Raw genomic sequence first — 17,960 nt, forward strand, 5'->3', positions numbered from 1 at the left:
GCTAAAAAATTCCATCCAACATCCTTATAATCTGTAATAGAAACAAGCATAAAATAATTATACAGGAAGCAGCGAAACAGTGATTTTACACATCTAAATGCAATCTCTAGCAATTCAGGTCTTTTCTCAGGCTAATAATAGAGCTGCTTAGATTTAACAGCAGAAGACAATTGCATGTCACAGAGTGGCATAATACAAAATGAGAAACTTTTAATATCTGTGAGAAAAATTACATTATTAACATTCATAACATAACCTATAAGGTACTGTATTTCCATCACTTAGGAGTAGTATTTGTTTCATCTATTCAGAGCAACTCTGGATATGAAGATCTGATTCCTGGACACAACCTTATTACAGCATCTGAGATCAACAGGACTGTTGCTGCCTTTCCTGCACTCACAGGACTTGTGGGTACAGACTCTGAGGACACATTCATGTTTAATTATTGTGAAAATGTCACATAAAGAAATGAGAAGGGTGTTAAATCACTGTACAAAGATTTAAACTGGAAGTTGGTAAGGTTTTAATAACACTCTGCTTGTGAATTATGCTTCCAATAACACATAAATGTATTATGAAGCTTTAGCTGGTATAAAGCAGTTTCTTGTGGTTTAATGTATTCGCAAAGAGAATGGCTGCACTTTGTGGTAACAGAAATACCAATTATGTATCTAACTCTTAGTGTAATTCACTTAATGATAGCTGCAGTTAAGGCAAACACCAAGCTTAAATTCTTGCTCTTCAGTTTGTGAAAGCAGAGGACAATATTAATTCCCCATGTTTATGGGAGTGCAGTAATGGAAGCCTCCTTTTCCACAGAGCTGGGACCCAGCCTGCTGCTGCACAGCCATGTGCCCTCACGGAGTGCCTCTCCCATGAGCTGGGCTCCAGCTGCACCCCGGGCCAGCTCCTGCCCAGTGCCCCATGGCCATGGCAGCTCCTCCATCACCAGCCATTCCCCCCTCACCTACCACAGCACCTTCAGCCTTTCCTCTGTAGCCCAGGATATCCAACCACCCAACTGCTGCAGGCAAGGGTGGTGGGGCAGTTTGAAGGATGCTCACACACTTGGTTCTTGGTGTATGAGGTGCCCGTGCACACGTGTTGGGAACCTGTGAGGAGAAGTCGGGGCTGCCCCGTGCCCGACACAGCGAATTCCAACCAGTTCCAGGACAGCCCCACCATGGGGCACAGCTGAGCTCCTCACTGATACTGGTGGTAACAACAGACAGAGGTGGAAAAACTGCAGAGTGTGGGGAATAAGGTGTGAGAAACGATCACCCAGGTCAGAGGTGGAAGAGGAGCTCCAGGTGCCCCTGCAGCCCCCAGCGAGGCCGTGGTGGAGCAGACTTCTTCCTGAAGGACCACAGCCTGTGGAGAAGATCCATGGAGGGGCAGGGGAGAAGCATGAACTCTAGGTTGTGTAAGTGGAGAATGGCACAGGTACTTGCTCTGTCATAAGCCATGTAAATTGTCCTCACAAGAATCCAGCCTGCTAAGCCCACCTTGCCTCAGCAGGTGAAAGCAACAGCAGCACTAGACATTTTGAGGATGGCTTTGGGGCAGTCTTGTATAAAAAGCTGCTCAGCCTTCAGATTCTTCTTCATTTTACTGACTAACGAAGAGAAGAGGAGCTCTGTTCTTGCAGCACAATTACCACAATAAAGAGTTCTTTAAAAAAAAAAAATCCCATGTTGTCATACTGGGTTCTAGCGACAGACTGTCCCTCTGAAAGAAAAATCAACACATTATGGAAAACTTGGAAGAAGGGATATTTATTGTATTACAAGATTTTTACCTCATGTATATATGGAAGTATTATTCTGTTAAAAAAGGCCTCATCACAACTCTGACTGAAGGGGAGCCATAACAGAGCTTGACAGCTCAGATTTGTCCTGGCTGCTTCTTTTCTGATTTAAATAGCAGCCTCCAGTTCCAGCCCCCATCCCTACATCTGCTTTACCTGGAAGTAATAACATCCAAAATTTACACAGATGGACCCCTTTTGGCCTCAGAACAGCTGCCAGCCCTTCAAAAGCCACCACTATTCTGTTCCCACAGTTCCATCATTGAGAAGGCAACCACAATATTTCATGTATATTTAATACTAACATGAAATATTGATTAGCCTTTCCAGCTTTAAGTTCTGTTTAGCATTTTATCTCAAACCTCAGCTTGGCACAAAAAAAACCCCCATACAACTGGAAAGATTTCAGTCCCTAAATCCAGGAAAACTACAGTCAAGTGAGTTGCTTCTTAAAATCACAATTAGAAGTTTATTTGCATAATCACCACTCTTACACTCTAAATTATCTTTTCATTGCAGCAATACAGGAACTTTTTAAGAGATGTTAAAGGATTTGAGCCTGCATTATCTAATCACTCTTATGCAACCTGTCAGTAAATCAATGTATTGTGTATGAGTGGACATGCCTGGCATATCCTTCCTAGCTGTCTACCCCAAGAGTAAAACCCACTGACATTCTGGGCATTTCAGATCCCACACCTCAACCTCCAGTGCAACACAAAGCCCTCATACTGCCGCATGTCTAAAAACCCATGAGAGTGCAAACTGGACCCAGCCCAGCCCCTTGACCAAGCATACAGGCTTTAGGGCAACCCCTTGGGCATCCCTGCCTGCATGGACAGCCTTGCCCTGATGATCAGGTACCCACAGCCTCTGCCACCTGCACAAGGGGCATGGGGGGGTGAACAAAAGCAAAAACTCAACCCACACAAAGGTGGAAGATGCAGTTGAGGCATAGCTGGAATTGCACAGGAGGCACGAGTGGCACAGCACAGTCTGTGCCAGGGCACCCATTGCAGAACAGCAGCATGAGGAAAGAGCAAGAGTGCTTCAAGATGGGGACACACAGCAGCTGGGGGAACAAGAGGTGTCCAAGGAAAGGCTAGAGCCAGCCTGCCACACCTGCACCCCCTGTGTCCTACCACAGGAGAAAGGGGCTGAACCTGAGCACACGATGCTCATGGGCACCTCACCTGGGTACTGGCACTGGCAGCTGGGGGACACAGCCTGCAACAGAGTCAGGCCCTCACCCAGCTGTAGTGGAAGCTCTGGAAGCTGCAGGCCAAACAATCACACCTCAGGGCTCATCTGCACCAGAAATGATGCTTTAGTGTGCCAGCACCCTCCTTGCCAGGTGTGTGGGCAGGGAGAAGTTAATCTTCAGTTCCTCCTCAAGGTGGACAAACAGCTCACGTCCAGCTCAAAGGATTGGAATGTGTTGTTTAAAAAAAATAATTTAGAAAGTTTACAGCCTGCAGTGTGAGGGGGAAAGGGCTTGTCTTCCACAGGCTCCAGCTACTTCATCCACTCCCCACCAGACTTCTTTGAAGAAACAATGTGCTGATACATTAAGAACCCCTCTGAATAACAGTCACACTTCTGTCTTCTACTATGACTCCCTCTAAAACTCTACCTTTCAAGCCCAGAAGAAAAAAAACAACCCCCACTTAAAATATGCATTTTGAAATCCTATTAAAACTGTTCTCTGCTATATTTACCACTGGCTAATCAACATCCTTTCCTGGCTTTAAGGAGAGCAGCTGCCAAGAAGTAACCTTCAACTCACTCCCACAGCAGAGGTTTTGTTAGAGACATAACCCTGCAAGAGACAAGTTCTAGCTGAATGTTATGTCATGTTTTAAGATGTTAAACATTTTAAAATATACAAGTTACTTAAGCTTTAAACAAAGTGCTAAAATACAAAGACCAAAGCTTTTCCTTAATTAAGACAGTATATTAGTTCTGCTTATCTCTGCTTTTGCTGAAACAGGTGACATTACAACTCACTTCACATGTCCATAGCCATTATTCCCTATTTCACACTAAACTTCCACCTTATTAGTCAGACAAGTTTTTTCCAGGAACAACTTTCATTTGAGCAAGCCTCATGTGTTTAAACAAGAGGAACTCTCACCAGTACCCATCTTCTCCCTAATGGAGTAACAGAACTTCACAATTCTTCTAGTTCCATAATTACAGGTATAAGATGTAGGAATTCCTCCTGTCTTTAAACAGTGCCAGTTCATCTCAGAGGGTTAAAAAAATAAAAATCACGTCTTATGCAACAGACTAATAAAAACGCTACATATCAGCATAACAAGCAATATGTAACTGGCAGTTCTGCTTGTGGAGGAAGTTTTGCAAAGCCTCCTGGTGTCAAGCATCTGGAACACCTCAGCATGCTGTAAAGTAATAGCCCAGCTCCTTGCTTGCAGAAGAATCAAGTATGTATTCCAGATACTTAGCACTGCTTTCCCTTGTGTCAGCAGCTCCTGTGAAAAGGTCCAATCCATCCAGACACCTTCCATCTAACAACAGTGGTATACTTGAAGAAAGGGACACAAGTTTCAGTCTATATATGTGGAGGATTAAATGCAACTAGGCAAGCAGGATAGAACCACAGGAAGGACCCTCAGGAACATCCTTGTTCAGTCATTTTGTTTGCTGGAGTTGCATCTGTGACACAGAAGTGCTTACTTAGGTCTGTGGGCTCAGAAAGGGGCTACAGAAGCCTTCCAAATTCCAGAGGCACGAGACAGAGATACTTCTATATATCCAGAGTCAGCTGAATGAAGCAAACAGCTAAAAAAAGTCCTTTGACTTTACCTATGTTATCAAATACACTCAATAGCAAGATCACTGCATCTCAGGAGTCTGTGCTGACACTTCACAGAAACCAGGAGAGTATTATCAGCTGCATTTCACATTCTCCTTCTCATCAGCATCTGAATAGGTGTGTAGTGAATCCTTTGGGGAGAAAGAAGAAATAAAAAAAAAAATGGAACAGATTTCTTTTGTGCCCACTTCCCCTTCATTCCTTACTGCAAAAGGAAGACCAAAGAATCCCAACCTATCCTTTTGCCCACAGGGCCAGGTAGTTTTATATAATCCCAAAACTACTGTAGATATTTTACTACCAAGAGCTGCCCTGCCACATGCTCTCTCTGCAGTTTCATCTCTCCTGCCACTACAAGTTTTAATTTGAATGGTCTTGCTTAGGAAGAAAAAGAAGCATCTCAGTGCCAACATCTCTCATCTTGGTAGCACAAAGCAGGCTTTACTAGCATGAGGTTTTTCTTTACCTGGGTTAAAAGCTGATGACGTCTCAGCTGTCTATAGAACTGCAGCACAGAAGGATCAGCTCTCACTACTTTTGGGTCAAAATCCAGAACACGGAGACCTGCAAGGCTACGGTTTGGGAGAGGGCTACGTAAGCCTGCCCACTTTCAAAGACACGAGACAGGGAGATTTCCACACAATCTAAAGACATGCCCTGCCAAAGACACAGAGAACTTTGTTACAGAACAAACAAAAAAGAACACTGTGCTGTACCAACACTAACCTGTGAGTCTGTCAAAGGTACCGTTCTTGGTGTAAGGGTTTGATTAAAAAAAAAGAAAAAAACAAAGAAGTCTTTTGTTTTACTGTGTAACTGATTAAAAGATGAGAATCAGAAAGGAAAGGCAGTTTTCTACTGTCAGTAAATTGCTAGCAGATAGTAGAATCCACTAACTAACTCCAGAGAACCTCTTGTTGCACAAAACTCCATAAATCCCATCTAATCAACACAGCAGGGAAAGAAATCCTGCTGGTTTCACTCCTAGTAGTTAACTAGAACAGTCACCACTCTCAAGCAGTCCTCAGGCAGATCAGAGAGTTTGGGTTAGGCCTGTCTGCAGGACTGTCCTGGGCACAGCAGAATTTACAGCCTGCCCTGGTTTAAACAGTGGCACAGGAACAATAAACAGTGGCATGGGAACAAACTCACAGGTCTCCAACACCAGTATTTATCAAAGTGTATGAAGTCTTCTGGAAAGGAAGGAACTTTGAGAAAGTTACACTGTTACATTGAAAAAAAACAAACACACACCACTAAAGCGCGAGCCCAGCCCAAAGAGCACAGCTGTGGCTCTGGCAGCTACCTCAGTTATACTGTAAACCTCAGGGTCTCTAGTGCTGATGACTCTCAAGAAAACACTGCTCTCATCAGCCCACAGTGGTAAATAATGCTGCTTTATAGTCCAACACCAACTATGCAGATGGCAGCACCCCATGGAAACTCCAGCAGTGTATCTAGTCCATCTGTGACCCTATAGGCAGGCATCATGAGCAGAAGAGGTGCAGCTAAACACACATATTCTGGAGTTCTCCCCCCGACAAGGGCCTTTCAGCTTTCCCTCCTGTTTTACCAGCAATGCAAGCTCACCCAGGAAATAAGGCTTATGATGGTGTGGAAGTCTTTAGACAGCTGTATAAGGACACCCACCTGACTCTTGTGAATGGAAATGGCCCATGCCAATTTTAAAGGCAGCTGTTGATGACTCAGGTGAACTCCTCATGGTCCTTTGAAGACCCATTTCTCCACGCTTATGACCTGTGTGACCCCACAGAGAAACCTCACCTTAGGCAGCCCTGTAGGAATGGGAGCAGGAGAGAAACAGGGATGTATTCCTGATACTCAAAATCCAGGAAGTCAGCAGCCTAAGAACACTTTTTTTCCCCCCTCCTAAACCAAACTTAAACCCGTAAACAGTAAATAGCATGTACTGAAATGATGTTTGGCACCTACTTAAGGCAGAAGAATTAAAGTCAGGTATTTCATCAGCTGAAATGCAGAGAAAAAATACACATTGCAGGTAGCAGAACATTATTCTTTGAGAAAAAACAAACAAAAACTTGCTTGAACAAAACAAAACAGGAAATGCAAATGAACACCCACATCTAGACAACACAGAAAAGCAAACACAAGAGGCCCATAGATAGCTACAGCTGATGCAGTGCATGACATCACAGCTGATGAGAGCCCCAAGCCTGTAGAGATCTCCTCCCTGCTTTCCCTCAAATTATTCTTACCAGGCAGTAAACAAAGCTGAGAAGTCATCAGCCATCAATGAAAAATCGTTTTGTTATTTTTCCCCTCTTCCTTCAACAAGAGATCAAGAAGCTCACTTACCCTTCTGTTCACTTTCAAATCCTATAACAACGCCTCGTGCCCCGTTCACCAGCCCTTGAGACACATCCAGATTCTTTGCTAGCATCACCTACAGAGAAAAAGAAAAATCCTTCAGTGCACTGGGTTTACAGCCTGTTCAGCCACCTGCAGCTAAACTTCTTTCCAGGAAGCATAAGCACATCAGGCTGACATGGCCACAATCTCCCAGGAAGCATAAGCACATCAGGCTGACATGGCCACAATCTCCCAGGAAGCATAAGCACATCAGGCTGACATGGCCACAATCTCCTATCCTGCCTATTGCAGGACAGAGCACCATCTCCAACTGAAATTATTTCACAGCCTTTCCTTCCTAGGATTCCCAGCTATTTTACAGCATTGAACACTTCACTTGAGCTGCTTCTGTCCACAACTATGAGTTGCCTGTGCTCTCTGCTACTGAAAGCTTCTAAACCTGATTGGAAAAGTGTGTCAAAGTCACAGCAATCACCACTGTCCCCAAGACATGGACTGCACTCAAATCAAACTCATTTTCTGTTGGGATAAGATTCCAAGCAGAGAAAATATAAAAGATTGGAATGAATCTTCTGTTGGCCTGGCATAGACATTCTATATTGAATCTGCATTCTGTGTATTAATGTACTCTATATATTTATCTGATATTCCTTTATTTTTCTTATACCATTTGATCTGCTGTTCTATCTCATGTGTATGTACACATACTTACCTGAGCTCCAAGCTTCAGCTCAACTCTACCACCCACAGGACACTGAGCATCAATTAACTTCACCAGCATTGGGTCACTATCCAAAGCCTCAAACGTGTGCACTTCTGTTAAGGAAAGAAAGACATAGCAAATTGCAGCTGTTGAACACATTATACACAGCATGGCAGGAGACTCAGTATTTATTTCTAATAGCAATTCCTCTTTTAATATCCATTCTGCTCTGCTGCTAAGACATCTTCACACAAACCTTGTCACAGAGCTCACTATTGCCTCTCTTCCCAACAGAACTCCCAGAGCACAGAAAGGCACAGGAATCAAAGGCCAGCAGTAAATAAGTACTGAGCAGCCAGCATTTTGAGCATATGACCAGTTTCATTTGCTGCCAACACCAGATCGCTAAAGGAAGTATCCAACAGCCAGAAAGGGAGGCAAAAATTGAGAAAGCCCTTAATAAGATGCTATAGAAAGAAAAAGCAGAGGTGTGGAGGTAATAAATGACCAACCAAATGCCTTCCCAGAGCCGATCCCTGGCAGGGGAGAAGAAAGCAAAGCTTTGGGAAGCTCCTGATTCATTGGGAAGGAAGTGAAAGCTCTCAGTCCCTCGCTGTCGGGCAGGCATTACCTGCAAAGGTATGGAGAGTGGTGCCACCGATGTGGCAAGCGGCCACTCCCGTGCTGGCTGTGGCATAGGTGACATTCGGAGGGAGGGAGCCCACGATCCTCTTCAGCAGGAAGGACTTCCCAGTCTTTTCGAGGAGAGAGAAGCAACGGGTTAGCGGCGAGGCCCGAGGGCTTTCCCCAGCGAGAGCCACCGGGCGCCCTCACCCGCGCAGCCGGTGAAGAAGATGCTCTTCCCCGTCCGCACGGCTCCCAGCACCGCCTCCTGCTCCACCGACAGCCGCGCCGGGGGCCGCCTCTCGGCGCGGGGCACCTGCGGGACAGACAGGAGCGGTGCGCTGTGAGGGCAGCGCCCGAACCCGGGCCCGGTACCGGGGCCGCCCCTCGCCCCGGGACTCACCTCGGCGGGGCGCTCCCCCCGCCCCGTCCCGCAGCCGCGGCGGGGGCCGGGGTTGCGCAGCAGGTCCCGCTCCTGCACCGGGCTGATCACGGCGAAGGACGCCGGCGGCCGCTCCACCAGGCGCGGGGGCTGCGCCAGGCCCCGCAACCCGGCGGCCATCTTGAGCCGCAGGAGGCGGAGGAAGCGGCGCAGCGCGTCCGAGGGGCAGTCGGAGAGCAGGACCTGCGCGCCGCCCGGCCCCACCCGCCCCGTCGCCCGCCCCTCGCCCGCGAACCGCGTGAAGAGCCGCACGGCGTCCCAGCTTAGCGCGAAGCTCAGCACCGCCGTTGCTGCCGCGCCGCTGCCGCCCACCACCCGCAGCACGGGCTGGCGCAGCTCGTTGCGGCCCAGCAGCACTGGGAAACTCTCCAAATCATTTGTTTAATAGAGGTTAATATAACACTGGAAAATATGTGCTCATAGAGGTGACACCTTATTTTTTTCTCTCAACCAGATGCTCCTACAGCTTTATCTCTTGCTCCCTGCCCTTCTTCTGAGCAAATAAAAAATTAAGATGGTTAACTTCTAAAGAGTAATATGAGAATGCAGTGCTGTATCTTGATTTTTGGTCACATTTTCCCTCATTGTGGTTTGTGCTCTTGTAGTTTTTTTTGTTTACTGTTTGACTTACAGCTTGTGTGCACAACTTGGGTCAAGCAGCAGAAGGACACAGACTTTGCACTTCTCCAAGCTTTATGTTTTCTCAGTCAAAAATCTCAATCTAATCTACAAATTTGCCATCTACTAGACTCCCCCATTTGATGCTAAGGAGGAGATAAGGCACTTGTGTGCTTGGAGAAGGAAAGGCAGGAGGAAGCAGTGTTTAGCACCAAGCTGATTTGCATAGGCTGGGAAACAACTCCAGACTCAACATCTTCTCACTCCTCTGCTTTGAAAGTGCCCCGTGACATCCTCACCTTCTCACGGCCCCGAGTCCTGGGCACACATGGACAGCACAAGGTATCTGCTGTCTCATGCAAACTCAGTGTCCCAGCAGGCACAGATCAGCCACAGCTCTTTTCCCTCTCTAATTGATGCTTTCTGATTGTTCTGGCTCTAGCCAGGAGCTGTAGATCTCTCACAGGCCTCCCAGCAACTGTACCCTCTGGAGCCTGGGTTTCTGTGCCCCAGCCCTCTCCCTGCCCAGGCAATCCAAGCAGCAGGAGCCGTGCAGGGAACAGCCCTGTGTGCAGCTCACGGAGTGTGATGGGTCCCGGGCCTGCAAACCCGCGGTGGTTACTGACTTCCTGGACACGCGCTGCCTCTGGCAGTGTGTCCTGAGCCACGTCCAAAGTGACCTCATGCTCCATCACAGCCGGGGAGGAGGACTCAGGAGGAGCTTGGCCTGACACTGTCAGGCGGTGTCTGGTTTGGGCACCCCCCACACTATTGTCCTCCCTCTCCCCCCACCCCGGGTTGGCTGGTCCCCAAGGGAAGGGGATTTTGAGGTGTTTGCTGGCAGCAAAGGCAATGCCACGAGGGGATGTGGTTTGTGGGGACTGTCTGGGAACAGGGAGAGCAATGGGAGGAACGATCCCTGGTGTGTGCAGAGCTGCCATGTGTGGAGGTCACAAATTGTCCCTGCCTGTGTGTAATGAGCCCCGAGTCCCAGCGCCACACAGAGCAGGGCACAAAGACAAACAGAGTGTGCTTGGCATGGGCTGACTGGCTCCTGAGAGCCATTTCCAGCAGGCAGGGTGCTGAGTGGCCGTCCCCCCACCCAGGAGAAGTGACACAGCTCTGACATAAGGGACCTGCATCAGTTGCAGGTAAGTATATGCCTTCCATGTTTTTGACTGAGTGCTGTACATTTCCTAAGTTCAGTTCTTAAATGTGGGACCTCTTGGTGTTAGTGTACAAAATGTGGGCTAGCATTTACACAGCTGAGTTAACTTGTTAATTTTATTTTATTTCCAACTTTTTGGAGTCTTCTACATTGCCATTTTCCTTCTGTATGTAGACCTTAGTTTTGTTCTTTCTCAGTTATTTAATTTATGAACAGATTGTGGTAGATACAGTATATATTTGGTATATTTAAATGGAGAAAGTAGCTGGAGGAAGGAGACAGATTTTAGTGCAGTTGTTATGAAATGCGAATGTTTATAGTCAGAGGAGGTGAACAGTGTTGAATTGTCACAGAGGTAGAATGTTGCTTCTGAGCAGTAACAACTGCTATCGTTATTTAGAGTAGCGTAACAGAATTTGGATTAATCCAGGGGTTCTTGCAGTTGTAAGGGAGGTGGAAGGAGTCATCCACTATGAAAGATCCACAAGAACAGATTTTTAGTATGGAAATTGTATTACTGAGGCATACACCACTGTAAGATCTGTCACTGATTGAACCAGGGTAATTTGCATGATGCCTTGGCCCAGCATCATGCCACCCAAGTCAAGGAGAGATTGTCCTTCTATGCAACATCACCCAAAGTAGTGAAGCTAAACTCTGTGTAGCTCTGGGGATAACTCCACATGTAGGCATCAGCCTTTGTACATGGAAAGCATTATGATTTGGGGGTTAGTATTTTTTCATTTTAGATTTCTAGGGCCACTGTTAGGAGCCAATTGTTGTCCTTTGGGCTGGAGCTGATTGAAGAATTGTGTGGATAGACACTATTGTTCATGGATTTTCTGTTTTCAGAAACAGTTGGCAGTGATTTCTGTGTGGAAAACCAAATGCAGCCTAACTGTTCAAATGCTTCTGTGTCTTTGTTTTGTTTCCACCACCCCTTGATATAGGGGCTGCAGTAACTTCTCTGTACAGGCTTACAGATTCCTGCTGGGCCAGAAAAGCCTCCAGCCTTTCTATAGCTGAGCCCATTTGACAGAGCTGGCTGTGCTCACTCCTATCACAACAGCTTCCATCTCATCTCACTCTGTTAATTCTGGCTCTATAGAAGAGCCAACTGACTTGTAACATGAGAATCTGTCTGCGTCCCTGCTGACATTGCAAATCACTCAACCATTGCTTAGGCTGGACTGGGATCTGTTTCTCTCCATCTTTCATTGGAGACTTATGCAGGTTTGCAAGTCTCTGTTTCTGCTGCCTTTTCCTGAGTAGCTCTTGTCTGTCAGAAATGGCTGCTTGAAGCAGTTGGCTGCTGATAATCTGCTTATCCTGCGAAAGGGTCAGACCTAGCACGGCCAGAAGTCCAACCTGCAGTCTCTTTGTGAGTTGTTCCTCCTGACTAAATAGTCAAGCTGATGCACTTTGATTTAGGTGTCATGGATACTCGTTTAAGCTGGATCTTCCCATCACAGAAGCAGCATTGTGTGCTGGACATAGCTCTGTGTGGTTGTTAGCTTTTCTGCAAAATCCTCATACCATTTATGCACAGATCAGCCAGGCAGCAGTAATTTTGAAACTGGCCTTGTGTGATACCTTATCACTGCTTCTGACCAGTCCTTTGTAGAAAGGAGCATCTCCTGAGGTATCAACCAACTGTTCATTCATGCACCTGCTTGGATCAGATACAATTTAAGAAAGCCATTAACTATAATAAATTTAGCAACAGGTAAATAAAATTAATTATAACATACAGATTTTCTAAATATATAATTAACAAGAACCATTAGAGGAAATATTACATCCTTGATGCTAAGTCAACCTGGCTTACTCTTAATACGCACACACAAGGATGTAAAGCTTGCCCTTATTATATCTAAATTTAGAAAATAACAGCTGAGTCTGTTGTCTTCAAAAGCTTTTGGAAATATAGAAATCATTAGAAGAGTAGAAATATTTTAGCTCACATGACAGAAATAGATGGATGATAAAAGCAGGATGGGGAACCAGTTGGGTATTTCCTAGATGCTTTTACAGACTTTTCAGGAAATTAGCGACTTGCACATTATATCCAAAAGCAAATTCTGCATGTATTCGCAGGGAAATAAAACCCAATGAAAACTGCCTTTGAGAGGCTTTTTATGCTTTTTCCATGTTGTGCCATTTTCCTTCATTGCTTATATCCTCTGTTTCCTGCTAGTAATTTTCATTCAATTTTTTATTTTTTTTTTCCCTCTACCTGCTTGGAGAGTAGGATTCAAACAGTTTATGACCTGCTGTTACATTCATAGTGCAGCACACAACTCTTGACTCAAAGGTATTTTTTGACTTCTCCCTAGCTTAATAGGAATGCTGATGTTTCTAGTGAAAACAAAAAACTGTACAAACAGTATAGTACAGAAGGCAAATTAAGCTTGCTGCACAGTAGAGTGATAGTAAAGTTTCAGTTTTTAAAGAATTGACTTTTTGCAGATTTAGAATAAGAAGGGAAAGTCATTTTCAGGCACTTAATTGTCAACATCTTGATTTTATGAGCAATCTAGTAAAACATGTTTTGACTGAGATATTTTGGCAGGATATTTCTAGTGTAGTTGTCAGTCCTTATAAGATTTTTCTGTTAACAGTATGTTAATATCTAGAAAAGAATGTGCATTTGATAAATAATCCAAATCAATTCTAAGTTGCAACCTAAGTGTGAATGCAGATAGAAAAATGCCACTCCGTGTATTCGATTATTTTTCTGGTTAAAACTCGATTTTATTTATTTCACCTTTTCTACTGATAGTTATTCCTTTTGTTAAGTTGTCTATGCCGAGTGGCGGCTGTTGTTACCGAAGTGCACTCTGAGCCCTTGGCCAGGTCCGGGGGCGGAGGTGTTCCGGTGCCATGGAATGACCTGCAGGAGCGCCCGTGCCCGCCGGGTGCCGCTCGAGCAGTGCGGGAAGGGTGTTCCTCCCCCTGCGCGGCTCTTCACAGCGGCTCTGGTCACAGGGGTGGGAAACTCCTCCCGGCAAACAAAGGCCATTTGAACGTTTTAATAACCCGGGCAGGGAGTGATGGAGTGTTTGAACCAACCCTCAGATTGAGAAGATTTATACAGGTGACAGAAGGTCGATGTCAGCAAGATAGCTGTTTGGATTTCCAGTCCCTTACTCTTACCTCAGATTTGTTTTGCAATTCAAAACTTGGACAAATGCACAGCAAACTAGATTTGGTATTGAGAATATGCCTTTAGATTGTATTTCAAGTTTTCAGCCCAAATATGAGTCCTCTGAAATGCTGGCTGTTATAGCTGCTCACCGTAAAATAGCTTGTTGGGGATTGTTCTGCTGTTCTAGGATGACTAGTACTTACATATCCTGTAACAATAAATACATACAGTACTGTATGCTTAATGCATTGACAGAACGGCTCTGCATTATTTGTTTTCCACAATTGTCCTGTAAATAAGAGACATTTCTTTTTCTTTTGAGTTTTGGGGACTTTTTGCACCAGTTGAGAGTACTTCTCTGAAGGTCTTCAAAGATATGCTTTCTCTTATAGAGCAATTTGGTTTTTTTATTGACAAATAGTTGCCTATCCAGGATTCAGTTTGTAAAATACAGGTGGTGATTTTCTTGGTTTTGACACTTTGAGTTTTTCTTCTGACCTACATGTTTTCTGGGGCTATCCAGACTGTAGTTTAAATGCAAATATACCAAGAAAGCTGAAAAAATGAAATGTTTACAAAAACACTAGTCTTCCAAGTAATACAGAGCGATGGGTAAATGAAATTGGCTTGCTGCTGTGCTGCACCTGTTCTTATTATTTTCCTTGAATCTTCACTGGTTATATTTATAGTGCCTCTGCATCTTAACCATTCTGGAGCACTTGATGCTTGTTTCAGCTGTGGTGCACCTGATCATTATGGGGCCACACAGCTACCTTATTTACACCCCCTCCAAAAGTTAGTGTTACTGTGAGAAAAAAACTAACTTCTTGGGAGCCATAGAAAACTATATCCTGCAATTGAAAGGTGCTTATGCACATGACTCATTCGAAACACGTGGATAATCCTATTAAAATCAGCGGGACTACTTATGTATTTTAAGATAGGCACCTGCCTAAGTACCTTGGTAATTCAGAATCTGTAAGAGCAGCAGAGACTGAGTGAATTCCAGGCCTAGAAAACTAGGAGAAATGCCAAGACTTCATGAGACCACAAGCAGTGGCACCAGTTAGAACCATTAGCTGGCTAGGAATGGAATTCAGCTGTGCTTTGGAAAAGCTGATATGTCTTAGGGTTATTGAGTTTTATTGTTCTTTAATTTGTGGGTATTTAACTGCAGAACTTGAAGTGGCCATGTGGCACATCTTTTGACTTTGCAGTATGCAGGAGTTGTGAGGTCCACATGGCATAAATACTGTGTGTGTAATATCGGATGAGAAAGTGGTGTGAGATTTTTGTGTAATGAAGGTGCATTCTACAGGCAAGTGAGCAGTAAAACTGCCACATAAAGCTGTGCAGTAGCAACACCAGCAATAAAAATGTATTTCCTGCAGGTGCCTTGACATTGCAATTACAGCCAGCTAGCTTAGCTGTAAATACCTCTACGTGGAAAAGCACTAAATAAAATAATACAACAAATTCTGTTGCAGGAAGCATGAAGATTCAGTGTGTGATGCCAGAACCTTTCCTCACTTAGCAGTGGGAGGGGCGCATCATATTTTCATGTTAACAGGAACTGATAAACAGGCTCTCACTACTTTTTTGTCAGTGGCTCTTTGTTTCTGATAAGGAAATCACTAGACTAGACTTCCCAGGAATTTTTGTCTCTTACAACAGCCTGCTGCTACAGGCGTCAGCAAAACCTTGCAGCAGCAGCAGTTGTTGAGTAACAACATCTGACATAAGTCTGGAGGTATCAAAATGTAGCTGATGGAACTGCACGTACCCACTGTTGTATCCTGGCATTGCTGTGCTGGCTACCATAGCAGCACAGCACTGGCCTGTGGAGTCAGAGCAGAAACTCTCCTGAGTTCTGCTGCAAACACTGGTGCCTGTTTGCTTTGTTAACATAATTTCTTTTGAAGTATTTGCAGCAGACCAACGCTTGTACTGATCAGAGGTTTCCAGATTTAGTGATTCAGCTGTAGGGACTCAGTTCTTTACTGACTTGTTAGTGTTATCACTAAGAGTGTATAGCACACCAGAAAGATTTGTGATTATGTAGCTGGAGAAAAATATTCTGTTGACAGATTAAACCATACTTCAAGGCTTTGCTGAAAAAGTTTAGTTTGTGTGAACAGATAGATCACAGTGCAGTACTGAGGAAAATGGCATATCATTTTCTTGACAGGGTATCTAGGATAGCTTTAAAGTTCGTCTGAGCTACTGACATATAAAAATAGCATTGCATATAGTTCTGTGACAAAATTATGCATGTCTGGTAGGCCCAGAAGACAGGGAATCCATCAGTTTACATCGATAAGCAGATTTCTGTGAAGTAACAAAAACAGTTTACTATACCTAGACAGCAAAGTGATCAAACGTGAACTCACAGGTGGCTGTGCCTGATTCCTGTGGAGCAGAGCACAGCACTGTGCGCATACACATGTATAAGGTTGGCCAGGAGAGACAAAGCTATTACTGTTGTTACTGCAGGTGGTTATTTCAGTAGGCTGGTAAAAAGCAAACAGAACTGGTTTACCATATGAACATTTGTCAATCTTCATGACAAAACCACTGAAATGAAGACTGAAAAGGCCTGTTTTGGAAAAGAAAGGTTCAGGTGGATTGTGTGGTGGAAAATGTGCTTAATTCTGCTACCAAATGGCATAGTGTCTTTGCTATAAAATGGAGTGATAGGACACCTAGTATCTCACTGACCTATCATTTGCTGAAGTTCCTCAGTAAGGGCTAGAGGCTATGGATAGTGAGCGTGTTTGGCTACTTGTGTGTGCTGCTGGAAAAGGCAGTCTAGAGCCTCTGGAAGAAGTAAGGGAAATTAAAAATCCCTCAAATTCAGAATTATATAGTGCCTAATTTATTTTAATTACTTCAGTAAATAATTGTATCCTCAAAAATTCTCCTTAAAAAAAAAAAAAAGCTTTTACAAGCTTAAAACCAGGGAGGCACGGGATGGGGAGGAATGGTGAAGAGTTTGTGAGAAGAGATCCGAGTAGTAGCTTTTTCAAACCATCGAGTATCTTGCACTTCACAGGCTTAAAATACATTTGAATATAATGGAAGCAACACTATTTCTGCGAATGACCAACGATACAGCGCTGTAAAGAGCTTACCTGTTCAGCTAAAATTGTTAACCTCTTGAAAAGAAAATATCTAGAACATATTTTAAATCCGTATTTATGCACCCATGTAACTTTTTTTTGATCCTTTCAAAGCACTTTAAAATAATCTTGCATTGTTACTATGGAGTAGATTAATAGTTTTCATTATTTACAGACAAATAGACTTTGGTTCTGAAAACTTACAAAGCTCATCTATACCTGATAGTGTTGCTGAAACAAGTCTTTATTGTTTCTACTTCTAGTTATTCCCAAGTAAGTAGTCTGTGGCTATAGAAAAATAGGCCAGAACTGAACTATTTCATGGATAGCTTTGTACGTGTCGTTTTGAACTTGAAGGTGGTGGGTTGTCCTGTGAGAGAACAGAGAATCATGGAATCATTTATGTTGGAAAAGACCTTTTAAGATCATTGAGTCCAGCTGTAAACGTAACACTGCCAAGTCTACCAAATGAATACATGAAATATTAAAGCTTAAGTTATATTGTTGTTCTAGCAGTAATAGCCAATTCTATATCTCATTTTGTTATTTCTTTCGTGGAGTTTGAATAAGAAACTATTCACCTCCAGAGATTGTTTTATTTGGTGAACATGTTTCTCTTTCAGGTTAATAGACTTAAGGCTTGGTTAAATAAATAAAAAAAAAAAATCATGTTATAGACATAGAGAACTTTCACAAGAACCAAATGTCCTAATGCCATTATCCCCTGACTAGCCTGCAGAGTCAAATGCCATAAATAGGATTGCACAGAGAAAGGTCTGATTGCTGAGTAATCTGAGTTGCCCCTACCTTTCATGAAAAGCCATCTACTGAATATGGAATAAATTCTTAGTTAGTAACAGAAGTGGAAGCAACGTTTTTTCGCTTGAATAAGTGAATTTGTCAATGTTCCTGGATACAGGAGCATATACTACCATAGAGATGTCTGCTTTTTTTTCCCCCCTCTCAGAACAGCCATCTCTATGTGCCTGTATTTTGCACAAAGATTTCAAAGTATAGAGAACAGAAAACTAGTGGCCATGGTTCTAACTAGTAATAGCAATTAAAATATTTGTTTTGTTTTGTTGCAACAATACGTCATGCATTGTTAATACTTTTCTGCAGTCTATCTCTTTTGTTTCT

General features: G+C 43.9%; 1 protein-coding gene across 1 annotated transcript; it reads right to left on the bottom strand.

Moving 5' to 3' along the window:
- Nucleotides 1–4,672: 4,672 nt before the first annotated feature.
- Nucleotides 4,673–10,326, bottom strand: LOC116791052 (ATP-dependent DNA helicase PIF1-like). The gene is given in 10 exon segments (XM_032696703.1): nucleotides 4,673–4,777; nucleotides 5,113–5,225; nucleotides 5,228–5,303; nucleotides 6,297–6,442; nucleotides 6,984–7,071; nucleotides 7,711–7,814; nucleotides 8,214–8,261; nucleotides 8,333–8,456; nucleotides 8,576–9,133; nucleotides 9,850–10,326. Coding segments are annotated over 10 exon segments (1,791 nt in total). The 3' UTR covers nucleotides 4,673–4,720.
- Between the last annotated feature and the right edge of the window lie 7,634 nt (nucleotides 10,327–17,960).

Source organism: Chiroxiphia lanceolata, chromosome 9 (genome assembly GCF_009829145.1).
Source record: "Chiroxiphia lanceolata isolate bChiLan1 chromosome 9, bChiLan1.pri, whole genome shotgun sequence".
Classification (NCBI taxonomy): Eukaryota; Metazoa; Chordata; class Aves; order Passeriformes; family Pipridae; genus Chiroxiphia; species Chiroxiphia lanceolata.